General features: G+C 44.9%; 1 protein-coding gene across 28 annotated transcripts in view; it reads right to left on the reverse strand.

The window, feature by feature from the left end:
* snap91a (synaptosome associated protein 91a) overlaps positions 1 to 16521 on the reverse strand; it is a 329189-nt gene that overhangs the window by 41570 nt on the left and 271098 nt on the right. For all 28 annotated transcript variants that reach the window (XM_038799504.1, XM_038799494.1, XM_038799506.1 and 25 more), the window contains 3 exons: positions 13728 to 13859; positions 10082 to 10112; positions 1793 to 1907 (listed from right to left, as the gene is read on the reverse strand). In XM_038799504.1, the coding sequence (XP_038655432.1) occupies positions 1793 to 1907; positions 10082 to 10112; positions 13728 to 13859 (278 nt within the window). The remainder of the gene's footprint in view (positions 1 to 1792; positions 1908 to 10081; positions 10113 to 13727; positions 13860 to 16521) is intronic.

Raw genomic sequence — 16521 nt, forward strand, 5'->3', positions numbered from 1 at the left:
CCAGTTTGAACAGGTTAGCCTTATATTCATTGGAGTTTAGAAGAGTAAGAGGTGACTTGATTGAAACATACAAGTCTTTGAATATTTTTAAGGCAGAGCTAGATAGATTCTTGATACGAGGGGTGAAAGGTGATTGGGGGTAAGCAGGAATGTGGGATTGAGGTCACAATCAGATCAGCCATGATCTTATTGAATGGTGGAGCAGGCTCGAAGGGTCAAGTGGCCTACGCTTGCTCCTAAATAGTTATGTTGGTATATATTCTGACAATCCAAAAACAGTAACAAAAATGTGAATGAAATATACTATGGCATGTTAGGAGAATCAAAATTTTCCTCAATTGCAATTGAAAACAAATTTATAAAAAATATTGTTTTGTATAATATTTTAGGCTATTTCCCGTAACAGCCTCCCCGAACAGGCGCCAGAATGTGGCGACTAGGGGCTTTTCACAGTAACTTCATTTGAAGCCTACTCGTGACAATAAGCGATTTTCATTTTCAATGAAAATAGAAAAGTTGAGATAGTAGAAAAAAAAATATCATTAAGTGCCAAGTCTTCATAGGCTTGGAGATTGTTTAAGAATTTCTAAATAAAGTTTTCATAAACACAGATCTGGTACTTTAGGACTGCTTTGCAACCTTTTCTTTAATTTTATACCAATTTTGGTGCATAGGAGTATTCTTAATTATCATGCAATTAAGATTGAATGATTAGTACTTCTTGCAGAGTTTTTATTTCTAAGGAATGCTGCTCAGAAAATGATTAGTAATGCTGTCAAAAGCCGTACTGTAGAATGGGTCTCAGTTACATAACCTGGGATTGGCCAACCATTCTGTTAAGGAAAATAGTAGTTGAATATAAATTACTTTTAACTATTGAATGCTAAAAACTGATACGGAAAACAAATGACTTAATAAAAGCTGTTTTTGAAAATGCCACTAACAATTCATCTCAAATATTAAACAACATGATTCTGAACATCTGAATTAAGCTTGTGAAACAATTCAATATCACAGCAGCTGAAAAAAAATCAAACAAAGTTATGAAAATAGAATCCTAGCAAGCACTCCTAAAAGTCTCTTATTGGATCCAACAATCTACTTTCTGCCAACGTAGTGTTCCAAATGACAAATCTCAATAAATTATTTCATAATGTTTCTGCAAGGAAGCAGATTTGCTCCTAAACCCTGAAATATTTTAATATAATTTAGCACATTGCCACCAAATCATTTGAAATTTAAGCTACTGATGCCCCAGGATTACTTCAGACAGTCATACTGAGGATTTTCCGGATCAGAACCTTGTGCACAAAATACAATGGGTTTGATAGAATCAGTGCGGTTAATTTTTCTGGAATCAACACTCACAGCAACACTGTACCACAAAAATGTCACTCACGTTCCGAGAAACAGAATAAATGCTTTGGTCAAGTTGCACTGATATTTAGTTGTGCATCTTCAAGAGTCTGGTTCGAGTGGCAATTGCAGAAAATTGTACATGGGTGACCTATTTACCTTCATGGTTGGATAATTCTGCTACAGAAAGCTAAAGGTGGTGTGTTTTTATGACAAAAGAAAAATCATTAAAATTGGATATACAGATCTAATGACTGTGATATTGAAATGGCCAAGTTGATAATATTATTTAGCTGTGCTTCTTACAGGAAAATGTGGACTCCATATTTGAAAATCCCACCCTTTGAAAAGTTCATTGGGATCTAGAAGCAAACTGTTGCAACTATATCTTCATAAATAGTAAAGATCTTTAGGTAAAACAGAAATAGGACAGTACCATTTGATTGCTGGGTGGACAGCCTGCTGGCCAAGATGTAGTTGGAGCAACCTTGGGCTGCCAGTTTGCTCCTCCTGTCAACTTCCTTTCAGAGGCATTCCATTGAAGATCACTCCTATAATTACAGGAAATGTTAAAAGCAGGTTTAAAATAGCTCAGTCAGGGTAATGTCCTTGGCCCAAACATCTTCAGCTACTTCAATGACCTTCCTTCCATCACGAGGTTAAAAGTATGGGTGTTCGCTGATGGTTACATGGTGTTCAGTATCATTCACGACGACTCAGATACTGAAAGAGTCCATCTCCATATGCAGCAAGACCTGGACAACATGCAGGCTTGGGCTAATAAGTGGTAAGTAACATTTGCACCACACAAATGGCAGGCAATGACCATGGCCAACAAGATAGAATCCAACCATCTTCCTTTAACATTTAATGTCATATATAACCAACTAGGACAAAAGCAGCCCACTTCCTCATTCACTCCTTCCACTACCGATGCACAGTGGCAGCAGTGTCAACCATCTATAAGATGCACAGCAGCAACTTGTCAAGCCTCCTTCGACAGAACTTTCCACATCCACGACTTCTACCACCCAGAGGGACCAGGGCAGCAGATGCAGGGAAACACCATCAACTGCAAGTTCCCCTCCAAATAACACACCATCCTGACTTGGGAATATATCATCCTTCCTTCACTGTCACTGGGTCAAAATCCTGGAATTCCTTCCAAACAGCATTCTGGGTGTATCTACACTGCATGGGCTGCAGCGGTTCAATTCTCAAGAGCAATTAGAGATGGACAATAAATATTGGCCTGGTTTAGCTTACTGGGCTAAATCACTGGCTTTTGAAGCAGACCAAGCAGGCCAGCAGCACGGTTCGGTTCCCGTACCAGCCTCCCCGGACAGGCGCCGGAATGTGGCGACTAGGGGCTTTTCACAGTAGCTTCATCGAAACCTGCTTGTGACAATAAGCGATTTTCATTTCATTTCAATGTCCACATCCTGCCAAAGATTAAATTAAAAACTAAAATTCTCAGACTGTGTATGTTGTTGGTGACTATGTGAGGGTGGATGGTGAATTCCTGAATCCTTTTCTTTGATGTTTGTATTTAAAATGTTGAGGGTTATTTCGGAGGGAAGAATTGTTGGCCAGGGGATTGACATCGTATTTGCTACCATTGATGGTTTGTTGGTGGGTGTAAACTTGGATGAAAATGTGAGAATTAAAAATGTAAAAAAAAAATTAAAATCCTCTTTGAAGACATGATCATTTGTATGCAATGTATACGTCCATCTTTAAGTAATAAATTGTTTCATTGTTTTCAAAATGTAAAAATGTGAACCAAATTCAAATTACACTATCGAACCTATTACTTTAATTTTGCTCTCATTTTGCAATTACAATATAATGTAAGGTAATTACAACTTCTTAGAAATATTACTGAACATCTATTTGCAAAATTAATTGGCGTAAAATTCATTTCATGGGATTAAAAGTGATTTAATTTTCGACTTCCTCTAGGAGACAGGTCGCAGGTTGGATCGCTCCTGCCCGCGATGGGCAAATGGACCTTTTTTAACGGACTTTTTTGGGACCTGGCAGCCTGAATCGGTGGAGGAGACGACAGGGAAGAGGCTTCCTTTCCGGGGTATGGGCAGCTGGACTAGAAGTGGTCAAGTGGAGTGGCAAGGATCGAAGCGGGAGTAGCGGGGACCCCAGACCGGGCGGCCAAGCATGGCGGACGGCAGGGACCGGGGAGCGGAGGCTCACTGGCCAAGGGAGGACCAGATGGAGTTCTTCAAGAACTGCTTCGCCGAGCTGAGGAGGGACACGCTGGACCCGATGAGAGCGGTGATGGACTGAATGGTCAAGACACAGGCGGTCCAAGGGAAGGCGCTCAGGGAGGTCGAGGCGAAGCTCTCCAGCCAGGCGGGCACGATAACGGAGCTGGAGCACGAGGTGGAGGAGCTGAACGCCCGACAAAGGAGGATGCAGGAGCAGCTTGAAGAGCTGGGGAACAGAGCCAGGAGGCAGAATTTAAGGATCATTGGCCTCCCCGAGGGGTCAGATGTGGGCGCATACGTGACGGGTATGCTTGAGGTGCTGATGGGACCGGAGGCCTTCCCTCAACCCCTGGAGTTGGATGGGGCACATAGAGCCCCCGCAAGGAAGCCCAGGACGGGCGGCTGACCGAGGGCCTTGGTGGTCCGCTTTCACCGGCTTGCTGATAGGGAACGTGTGCTACGATGGGCCAAGGCGGAGAGGAGCAGCAGATGGGAGAATGCGATGTGTGCATTTACCAGGACCTGGGAATGGAGCTGGCCAAGAGGCGTGCAGGATTCATCAAGGTAAAGGCAGCCCTCTACAAAAAGGAAGTGAGGTTTGGAATGCTGTATCCTGGAAAGCTTTGGGTTACGTTTGAGGAACTCCACTACTACTTTGAGACACCAGAACAGGTTTGGACTTTTATTAAAGATAAGAAACTGGACTTGAACTAATGGGCACTTAGTTCTTTCAGTGCTGTACAGTGGCGGCGGTCTGTTAACCTAATTTGCTCTGATTAGGTGTGGACTTTTATTAAAAGAAGCTGGACTTGAACTAAAGGACTCTGGGCTCTCAGAGCTTTTGTGTGGCGGCGGTTTGTTAAACTATCCTGTACTGTAATGTTTTATCCAAGATTGTTTTCAGCCTGGACAGAGAGTGGGGGCTGGAGGGCATACTGTTTAGGGTGTTTTGGGGGGGGGGGGGGGGGGGGGAGAAAGAGAGGGGCCTTGCAAAGGGGGCCCAGCACTTGGTAGCTTTTGGCGGGAGATCGGGACCTCTGATAGGGGGATGGGCTAGGGGCTGGTTAAGGGACTTGAAAGGGCACGGTGGGATACAATTAGGTTAATGGGTCCCTGGTGTGTGGGGGGAGGGCCCGAGCGCTCGGACGGGAGACAGGCAGGCGCCAAGGGCAGGGGTCAGCGTAGCTAGCGTAGGTCAGGGGGCACCAGGGAGAGTCGGAGGTGGGACGGAGCGGGCTAGGGCCAAGCGCAGGGCTGACCTGGCAGGTCAGGCCTCGGGGGGCAGGGGGGGCCTAGCGGTGGGGAGGGAGAAAGAGGGTTAGGGCCACGTTAGTTTAGTTGAACACGTGTGGCATGGGCAAACAGAGCTGGCAGGGGAAGTGCCTTATTAACATGTTTATTCTTTCCCACAGTTCGTTTTCACTATGTTAAGGTTCTTTGCACAGGGCCATTTTTCTCTCTGTAAATGTTACAAATTTGTGTTAAATAAAAAACTCATTAAAAAAAGTGATTTAATTTTCAATAATAGGGATCACCCGTCAGTCCATAAAAGATAAAACAGACACAACCAGATTAGGGTGCACACAGACAGTATAAGCTATTTGAACTGATTCTGCCAAAATGGTGTCATTAAAATTTCAACAAACAGCACTTCTAAACATGAAAATGTGTTTTTTTTCCTGAAATGTTAACAGTGAAAATGTGAAATTAATTGTGAATACCACAAGGAATACAATGGTTTTATTGTTGCTATCTCATTCTGGATGGCTTCAGAGAGTCAGAACTCTACAACACAGGAGCGGCCCTTCGGCCCAATGTGTCTGCGTTGGTGAAAAACTACCTATGTACTCTAATCCCATTTCCCAGAACATGGTCCATAGCCTTGTATGCCTTGGCATCACAAGTGCACATAAATACTTAAATGTTATGAGGGTCTCTGCCTCCACCACCCTTTCAGGCAGTGAATTTCAGACTCTCGCCACCGTTTGGGTAAAAATCTTTTTCCACACATCCATTTGAAGCCTCCTGGCTCCTTAAATCTATGCCCCCTGGCCATTGATTTTTCCACCAAGGGGAAAAGTTTCTTCCCATCAACGCTCTTCAATTTTATACATCTCAATCATGTCCCCCCTCACTCTCCTCTGCTCCAAGGAAAATAACCCCAGTCTATCTAATCCCTCTTCATAACTAAAACTCTTCAGCCCAGGCAACATCCTGGTAAATCTCCTCTGGATCCTTTCCAGTGTTTTTACATCCCTTCAATAATGGGGATTCCAGAACTGCACACAATACTCTACCTGTGGCCTAACCAACATTTTATACAGTTCCAGCATTAACCTCCGTGCCTCAGCTATGAAAGACAAGTATACAATATGCCTTCTTAACCATTGTATCCACCTACCTGCTAGCTCAAGGGACTGATGTACATGCACATCAAGTCCCCTCTGATTCTCGGTGCTTCCCAGGGTCTTGCTACTATGTTTTCCCTTACCTTATTTGTCCTGCCCAAGTGCGCCACCTCACACTTATATGGACTGAATTCCATTTGCCACTGAGCAACCCATCAGAACAGCCCATTTGTATCCTCCTGTAATTTAAGGCTATCCTCCTTACCATTAACCACCCAACCAAATTTTTGTATAATCCGCAAACCTACCGATCAACTCTCCCACCTTCATATCTAAATAATTTATGAAAACTACAAACTACAAGAGGCCCAACACTGATCCCTGTGGGACCCAACTGGACACAGGCTTCCAGTCAGAAATTCACCCCTCAACCATCACCCTCTGCTTCCTGCCACTCAGCCAATTCTGGATCCAATTTGCCAAATTTCCTTGGAACACATGGGCTCTTACCTTCACTATCAGTCTCCCATGTGGACCCTATAAAAAGCCTTGCTGAAGTCCAAGTAGACACATCAAATTAATTGTCCTCATATACACACTTGATCACTTCTTTGAAAAATTCAATCAAGTTGGTCAGATAGGACCTCCACTTGACAAAACCATGCTGATTGTTCTTGATTAATCCCTGCCTCTCCAAACGTTGATTAATTCCATCTTTCAGAATTTCTTCCAATCGTTTCCCCACCATTGAGGTCAGACTGACTGGCCTGTAGTTTCCACATTTATCTCTTTCTCCCTTTTTGAATAATGGTCCCACATTGGCTATCCTCCAGTCCTTTGACATCTCTCCTGTGACCAGAGAGGAATTGAACATTGTCAGCACCCCTGCTATTTTCTTCCTTGCCTCACTCAACAGCCTTGCATCTGGCCCTGGAGATTTGTCTACTTTTAAGTGGGTGTAGAGCTGGCATCACACGTGGATATGGTGGAGCGACAGGGAGCAGCCCTGCCGGCTCAATGGTCGACAGAGTAGCTGATGAGCTTCTTGAATGATAAGTTCACCCAGCAACAAATATGCAGGTGGCGTTCAAGGTGGGGAATATAGAGGCGGATCCGGGAGAGTGGGGGGAGAGGTATGTCATGATTAGTGGGAAACTGGAGGAAATGCCGGTCGTATTGGTGAATTTTCATGCCCCGAACTGGGATGGTGTGGAATTTATGAGGCGGTTGGGGGGGGGGGGGGGGGGGGGGGGTGGACAGGAGGTATGCAGAGACCCCAGAGGAAGGGCTTTTGAAGGAACGCCAGAGGCTACAACTGGAATTTGGTCTCCCATCCACGGACAAGGCGGTGGGACAGCTGAGGAGGGTGAGCCGGGCAGTGTATGAGTACGGGGAAAAAGCGAGCAGGATGCTTGTGCATCAGTTGAGGAAGCAGGAGGCAACAAGCGAGATTAGGAAAATGAGAGATACGGAGGGGGGGGTATTGGATCCAGTGGGGGTGAATGGAGTGTTTCAAGATTTCTATAGCAAGCTGTATAAATTGGAACCCCCAGCCGAAGAGAGGATAAGGTGACTTTTGGGAGGGCTGGAGTTCCTGAAGGTGGACGGGGAGCTGGTAGAGGGCCTGGGGACCCCTATTGGGATTGGGAGGTAGAGGGGCTGGAGGCGATGCAAATCAGGCAAGGACCCGGGACTGGACTAATACCCGGCAGAATTCTATAACTAGTTTTCGGGGGTACTGGGATGGCTGTTGGCAAGGGCCTTCAATGAAGCAAAGGAGTTGGGAGTGCTCCCCCCCGACGTTGTCGCAGGCGTCAATCTCTCTGATTTTGAAGCGGGACAAAGACCCGGAAAACTGCGGTTCATGTGACGGACTGGGCTGTGTTCACAACTCAGTTTCTTGTGGTCTTGGGCTCAGCAGTTGCCATACCAGGCTATGATGCAGCCAGATAGGATGTTTTCTATAGTGCATCTGTAAAGTTGGTAAGAGTTAATGTGGACATGCCGAATTTCCTTAATTTCCTGAGGAACTATAGGCACTGTTGTGCTTTCTTGGTGGTAGCGTTGACGTGGGTGAACCAGGACAGATTTTTGGAGACGTGTACCCCTAGGAATTTGAAGCTGCTAACCATCTCCACCTCGGCCCCATTGATGCTGACAGGGGTGTGTACAGTTCTTTGCTTCCTGAAGTCAATGACCAGCTCTTGCTGGCATTGAGGGATAGATTGTTGTCGCTGCACCACTCCACCAGGTTCTCTATCTCCCTTCTGTATTCTGACTCGTCGTTATTCGAGATCCGGCCCACTATGGTCGTATCGTCAGCAAACATGTAGATGCAGTTGGAACCAAATTTTGCCATGCTGTCGTGTGTGTACAGGAATTATAGTAGGGGGCTAAGTACGCAGCCTTGCGGGGCCTCGGTATTGAGAACTATTGTGGAGTAGGTGTTTATTCTTACTGATTGTGGTCTGTGGGTCAGAAAGTCGAGGATCCAGTTGCAGAGTGAGGAGCCACGTCCTAGGTTTTGGATATGAGCTTGGCTGCGATTATGGTGTTGAAAACGGAGCTGTAGTCAATAAATAATAGTCTGATGTAGGAGCTCTTGTTGAACATGGACATTGAACATGGGCAAAAGTGAGGGTTTTGTGATCCAGGCCAGAGGGCAGAAGAGATTGGGGAGATACCGTTCAAGGTAGTGGCAGGGAGCTTTAGGTACTTGGGTATCCAGGTGGCACGGGAATAGGGACAGCTCCACAAATGGAATCTGGGTAGGCTGGTAGAGCAGATGAAGGGGGATTTCCGGAGCTGGGATGTGTTCCCGCTGTCTCTGGCGGGGAGGGTACAGACTGTGAAAATGACAGTCCTCCCGAGGTTGCTGTTTGTTTTTCAGCGTCTCCCAATTTTTATCCCTAAAGCGTTTTTTAGGAAGATGAATGTGATAATTTCGGGATTTATTTGGGCCGGTAAAACCCAATGGTGAGGAAAGTGCTGCTGGAGTGGGGGCGTTGGGTGGGGGGGTGGCTGGCTCTTCCGAACTTTGAGAGCTATTACTGGGCGGCGAATATATCGATGGTCAGGAGGTGGGTAGTGGGGGTAGTGTGGGAACAGTTGGGGGTGGCATCCTGTAAGGGCACGAGTTTGAGGGCATTGTTAACGGCACCTCTGCCTTTCTCGACAGCTTGGTATTCCAAAAGCCTGGAAGTAGCAGGGGACAGTGGCAGCAGCACAGGGGTTTGGAGGGGGCGTTGCTGTGGGCACCAATATGCAATAACCGCTGGTTCGCTCCGGGGGGGCTGGACGGGGGGGTTTCGGAGGTGGCAGCGGGTAGGGATCAAGAAATTTGGGGATCTCTTTCTTGATGAGGGTTTTCAGAGTTTGGAGGAGTTAGAGGAGGAGTTTGAGTTGGGCCTTTGCTTCCCTGGTGGCCCGGAGATGGATTTTACCAGGATGGAGGGCTCTGAGCCCCCGAAGTCGGGGTTTGGGTTAGCGGCATGGCGGGGTTTAAAATTCGCCTCGAGGAGTTTGTTACAGGGCTTCCCTCGGAGGTGGCAACCGTTCATCGACTTCTTTGAGAAAAATTTGACTGTCAGCAGGGGGTTGGGGGAGGCATGGAAATGACAAATAAGGGTAGGAAAAGCAATAGCTGGAGGGCCGGTGGTGTGTTTTTATAAGCCATATTGGTTGGGGTTTGTGCTGGGGGGAATGATGGTTATTTTGTTGCAGGCTCTGTTGGATGTTATTATTGAAAAGTGATAAAATGATAAATGTCTCAATAAAATATTTTCTGAAAAAAAAAGAGAAAATGATTATGCTTATTTTTGACTACTCCAATGCTCTCCTGGCCAGTCTCTGATCCTTCAAACTCCATAACTTCAGCTTATCCAAAATTCTGCTCCTTGTATCCTAACGGCACCTATTCCAACTCTGTTCACTGACCTACATTGCCTTTTGATTCCCCAACAGCTCCAAATTAAAACTTTCATCTCTGTTCAAATTCCTTAATGGCTCACCCAAGCCTATCTACATCTCCTCAAGCACTGCAACATTCAGAAATTGGTGTGCTTGCAAAAATGTACATTATAAAAGAATTCTGAATTAAATGTTTCGGACACAACGAACCTCAAATTAGACGAATAGTATAACATAACTTACTTCTTTCCTGGCGCAGGTGAAATACCCAGGTCTACAAACAGAAGAGAGAGAAATGTAAGACTAACCAAATAAATTACAAACATGATTGCTTATTAGAGTATCAGTAGATAGTTAATCAGTAGATCACACACCTTTGCATAAAGCTTATAAAGCATATATCAAATAAATCTATAACGGAACCAGGACGTGAGGGTGCCTATTAATGTTCCCTCAAAGCAACACAGCTGCACAGCAACTCAAGTGCACATTATGAGACTTCTAGACAGAAAACTCTCAGCATAAGAATTATAATAATAGAGCACAAGAGGCCATTTAGCCCATCAAGTCTAAGGTGGTTCTTCTGAAGAGCAAAACAGTTTGTTTCACTCTCTAATTTTCCCCCCATATCTTTGCAACTTTTCTCCTTGAAGTATTTATACAATTTCCTTTTGAAAGCTACTATTGAATCGGTTTCCACTGATCTCAGGCGATGCATTCAAAATCCTAACTACTCCAGTGCAATACAAGTTGCTCTGGTTCTTTTGCCAGTCAACTTGTATCTGTGCCCTCTGGTTATTGACCCTCCAGCTATTATTAGAAACTGTTAAATAAAGAGCTCATTAGGCTGCTGCTTCCCCACTTATTGTCCTGCAATTTCCTGTCATATATATCCCTCATGTATTTTCCTTTTGAATGTTAGGTTGAAATAGGGTGCTGCAAGCAGATTCATTCTAAATCGCTGTGCGGAAACGCTTTCTTAAATCACCCCTCCTCACCACCCCAATTTGGTTATTTTTCCAATTCCTTAAATCTGTATAATCTGTATCCTCCAGTTAACAATCCTCCTGCCACTGGAAACTATTTCTCCCTACCTAATCTATCAAAATCTTTCATAACTTTTGACACCTCTATTAAATCCGCAGAACAATCCCAGTTTTTCTTGTTTCTCCATATAACTGAAGTCTTTCAATACAGGCAACATTCTAGGAAATCACATCTGTATCGTCTCCAAGGGCTCGATATCTTTTCTAAAGTCTGGTCCTACTTGTTGATTTGTAAAATGTCTACCATAAATCACTCCTTTTGTTCTCCTGAAATTCGTCTGAAATTTACTAGCCTCCAGGCTGTGAGAGTGGAGAAAGTGGTAGGACAGGACGTAGCTGCAAAGATGGCAGGAGGGTACGACTGGACATTCTTCCCAAAAACCTTCACAAAGGCAATTTGGGCTGGGCAATAAATGCTGGCCTAGCCAGAACAGCTCACATCCCTTGAATGAATGAAAAATAGGAATTCCCTGATTTAGCCAGGGAAATTTATCAGTGGTGCAATGGGGTGAGAATTGGCTGACTCACTGGATTTTCATAATTAATTAAACTAGTAAGGGACTGGCTGGGCAGCCTCTAGCTTCATGGAGGCCCCCTTGACTGCCTATGTGCACGTGTGTGTATGGGTGGGTGGGGGGTGGACAGAATCTGAGTTAGAGGCTCCATCCCCCAGAAGACAGGGATGCATGTAGGAATGGCAACCCCTCCCCCTCCCCGTTCATTCCCAATAACTGCCCTGCACAGAGGAATTTGTCCCTCTGATCAGCAGGACCCTCTAACCTCAGTCATCCAGAACTTAAAAATAATAGTTAGCTCTCAAAGGTCTTCCAGCTGTCTCTGAAGTACCCACCTCTCTCAGACTGCTGAGGTTTCAGACTACCAGTTCTCTCGATTGGGTTAGTAGCATCAGAAACTTATCTAACCCCCCCCCCCATTAATTGGATGGCAGGTCCAGTGGTGGCCAACTGGGAGACTGCCTCTCGTAACATCTGAGCTGGTCCTGCTGATGGCAAATGCTGCCTCAGGACCCTCATCACGTCTCAACCAGGAGGTTCAGAAACCCATTGTAAAGAGAGATAGAGGCTGAATTTTAGCCAGTCAAGAATCTCTTCTGCTTTAAAAAAAGCAGCCACATCAATTTTCCCCCTCACCATTGAAGTGGTCACTCAAGTAAAATTGTCCCATTTAGTTTATATCGTTCGCACCTCATTATTCTTCCTTCCAAAATGCAGAATCTCACATTTTTCTGCATTAAATTTCACCATGAAATCTAATTCAGATGTTGGCTCCTATCTTCCTTGATATTTAAAACTTTGCCTTGTTTTGTGTAATTTGCAAAACTTGGAATTATGCCTCATATACCCAAGTTGTGGAGATGCTGGCGTTGGACTGGGGTGAGCACAGTAAGAAGTCTTACAACACCAGGTTAAAGTCCAACATTTTGATTTCAAACACTATCTTTCGGAGCACTGCTCCTTCCTCAGGTGAATGCTGCGAAAAAAATGGAAATCTTATTCTTGGCTTTATGTAAAAAATACAAAGTTTAGAAATGCAAAGGAAGGAGCAGTGCTCCGAAAGCTACTGTTTGAAACAAACATGTTGGACTTTAACCTGGTGTTGTAAGACTTCATGTACCCAAGTGTTAGTTATCAGTACGCATCAAAAAATGACTGCAATCCCCATTGCAATCCCAGGGGCTACCAAGCACACTTGCTTCCAGCCGCAAACAAACAATAACCGCTTTGTTTGCTCGACAAATCTGTATCCAACTGCCACTGTCCCTTCAACCTGATGGCACTATTTCAAAGAGGAGCAGGGGAGTTATCCCTGGTGTCCTGGCCAATATTTATTCTCAATCAACATCACAAAACAAATTAGCTGATTCTTATGTCATTATCGTTTTGTTGTATGTGGAAGTTTGGAATGTAAATTAACTGTAACCTTTCCTATATTATAAGGTGCTACACCTCAAAAAGTTCCTTCATTGGCTATAAAGCACTTTGAGCTATCCAGTGGTTCTGAAAAGCACAAATGCTAGCCTTTCTTCAACCCAAAGAACTAGAATTCTGCTAAAGTTTATAATGTTGCTCTTTATTAAGTACCATTTGAAGGTGCATATACACAACAGGGCAGCATGGTAGCATAGTGGTTAGCGCAATTGCTTCACAGCTCCAGGGTCCCAGGTTCGATTCCCGACTGGGTCACTGTCTGTGTGGAGTGTGCACGTTCTCCCAGTGTGTGCGTGGGTTTCCTCCGGGTGCTCCGGTTTCCTCCCACAGTTCAAAGATATGCAGGTTAGGTGGATTGGCCATGATAAATTGTCCTTCGTGTCCAAAAAGGTTATCTGGGGGCTGCTGTGTTGGGGGGATAGGGTAGATACGTGGGCTTGAGTGGGTTGCTCTTTGTAGGGGCCGGCGCAGACTCGATGGGCCGAATGGCCTCCTTCTGCACTGTAAATTCTTTGACAAAATTGTCATTTCTATCTAACATTTCTATCAACATGAAAACAAATTCATATCAAACCCGGTCACTTCTCTGCCCAATGACCCACCCTATACAAATCCCTCTGAATTATTGCATATCGATTACTGCACTTAATTCTGTCGTGCATGGAAAGTTACAACACTTGAAAAGCATTCAATAATTGGAAAACTGAATTCTCTCTCATATCTTAGCTATGCTTGGCTTTTTTCAGTTGTCCGAATAACACAACTTAATTTAACCAACCATGTTTATTCTTTATAGCGATTATAAAGCATGAACTACAAAAATTGAGTGTATAAAGTGCAGAAGTGCTGACAGAAATTTTGCACAAGATATTCCAAAACAATTGATCAACTTACTTCCCACAAGATTTGCAAGCGAGGAATCGAGATCACTCCCCAGGCCTTTCATTGGCTGTGTTCCACCTGCTATTGGCATTCCTGCAAGTATTGCTTGATTCTGTGATGCCATGGTGGGCATAAGGAGATCACCTAATGCATCAAAACTTTGACAGCCAAAAGAAAGGATTACTACGAAGGAGTGGGGATCTAAGTAATCAATTTATTTCAAGGCTATTCTTTTTTTTTTAAAGATTTACTGACATACAAACAGCCCTCCAAACCATGTTATTATGTAGCAAACCAATCACTGATATAAATATGACTACTATAATCTCTTGTACCGTAAGTGTATTTTGAAACCATTGTATAACTGTATAATCATCCAAGAAGATAGATACTAATCAAAGCATCTCTCCCTGATGGGACGGTGTTTCAAATCATGCCGACTACTCTGACTTAAGGTAGAGTACATTTGGTGTAATTTAACAGCTAATAGCAATGTAAAAAGGTCTGGCATTGGTTTCAAATTTGGTTTAAAGAGATGGCGTACAAGAAGAAAATGCAACTCATCAGTTCATTCATGAACATTGTACAGCACACCAATGGTGTAACAAGCTTATATCATAGTACAAATTAAGCCAAGTCACAATTAAGGCATAAACTCACCAAGAACGAAATCAGATCAAACCAAGTGCCAACGGTGATGCCGTGAAATGGAAGAGAAATAAAATATGATAGCACCGTTAAAAAACGAAAGCTTTGACTCAATACAAACAACAGCAGTTTGAATTTAGCTTTGTTTTTAAAAAATAAATAAATTTAGAGTACCTAATTCATTTTTTCCAATTAAGGGGTAATTTAGCGTCGCAAATCCACCTACCTTGCACATCTTTTATTTTTAGAAAATATTTTATTGAAGCATTTGTAATTTTCACAATTTAACATGTTGACATTTGTAAAGCAACCACGCAGGTTGACGCACAAAATACCCCCTAAAAGAACAAACAATAAACCACGTCCCCCACATGTACCCAATTACCTGCACACCGAGTCCTCTGTCCTTATTTAACATTACCATACCTCCTGTTTTCCTCCCAGCCCCTTTTCCCTTTCCCTCCCTACTGCTGACGTTCAATTTTTGTTGAAGAAATCGATGAACAGCCGCCAACTCTGGGAGAATCCCTGTATTGATCCTCTCAGAGCGAACTTGATGTCCTCCAGACTGAGAAACCCTACCATATCGCTGACCCACACTCCTGACTTTGGGGGCTCCGAGTCCCTCCATCTGAGCAAGATGCATCTCCGGACCACCAGGGAGGAGAAGGCCAGGATATCGGCCTCCCTCCTTTCCTTTGCTCCCGAATCCTCTGACATCCCAATTATTGCCAATTCTGGACTCTGAGTTACCCTACCTTCCAGGACTTCTGACATAACATCTGCAAATCCCTGCCAGAATTCCCTCAGTTTCGGACATGCCCAAAACATATGAACGTGGTTGGCCGGGCTACCCCCACACCGTCGACATCAGTCTTCCCCCTCCTTGAAGAACTTACTCATCCAGGCTACCGTCATGTGGGCCCTGTGGACTACCTTGAACTGAATCAAGCTAAGTCTAGCACAGGACGAGGATGCATTTACCCTTTTCAAGGCTTTTTCCCACAATTCAGTTTCTAGCTCCCCTCCTAGCTCCTCTTCACCTCTCTGATAGGTGGCCCTTCCCGCTCTAACAATTCCCTGTATATCTCAGAAACCTTCCCACCTCCAACCCCCGTTTTTGACAGCTCTTTATCCTGTAGTCCCCTCAGGGGGAGGCGAAGAAAACTTGAAACCTGCCTCCGCACATGAAGATACCGAAACCCGTTCCCACCCAGCAAATCAAACTCCTCCTCTAATGTCTCCAAGGTCGGAAAGGCCTCCTGGATGAATAGATCCCCAAACCTCTCAATCCCTGTCCGCTGCCATACCTTAAAGCCCCCATCCAGCCCCCCAGGACAAACTAGTGATTGTCACAGATTGGTGACCACACTGACACCCCCTCCAGTCTCACATGCTGCCTCCATTGCCCCCACACCCTTGTAAGAGTACCGAGCCAGCGAGAACGGCAGGGGCGCCGTCAGTAAAGCCTCCAGACTCAAACCTTTGCGGATGCTGCCTCCATCTACTCCCAGACCAACCCCATCCACACTATCCACTTCCTGACCATTGATATGTTGGCAGCCCAGTAATAGTTAATAAAGTTCGGGAGAGCAAAGTCCCCTTCTCCGCGGGTCCATTCCAGGAGTGCCCTCTTTACTCTCGGGGTTTTACCTGCCCATATGAACCTCTATATCGCTGCATTCATGCTTCTGAAAAAAGCCTTTGGGACAAAAAAACAGGAGACATTGAAAAAAGAAAAGCAGTCTCGGAAGGAACATCATCTTCACTGTCTGAACCCTCCCCGCCAGCGTCAGTGGGAGAATGTCCCATCTACGGAAATCCCTTCTCATTTGATGCAATGCTTTGCTCAAATTTAACTTGTGAAGCTGCCTCCAATCCTGGGCCACTTGAATCCCCAGATGCCTAAAACTCCTCCCAACTACTTTAAAAGATAGCTCCTTCAGTCTCCTTTCCTGCCTCCGTGCCTGGATCACGAACATCTCGCTCTTTCCCATATTTAACATAGCCTGAAAAATCGGCCAAATTCTCCTAATACCTCCATGATTTTGGTCACCCCCCCCCCCCTCAACCGGGTCCGTGACATAAAGCAGCAAATCGTCCGTACAGAGACCCTGCGTTCCTCCACCCCCCCCCCCCCCCCCTCCCCCCCCCCCCC

This window comes from Scyliorhinus canicula, chromosome 6 (assembly GCF_902713615.1).
Source record: "Scyliorhinus canicula chromosome 6, sScyCan1.1, whole genome shotgun sequence".
NCBI classification, from domain to species: domain Eukaryota; kingdom Metazoa; phylum Chordata; class Chondrichthyes; order Carcharhiniformes; family Scyliorhinidae; genus Scyliorhinus; species Scyliorhinus canicula.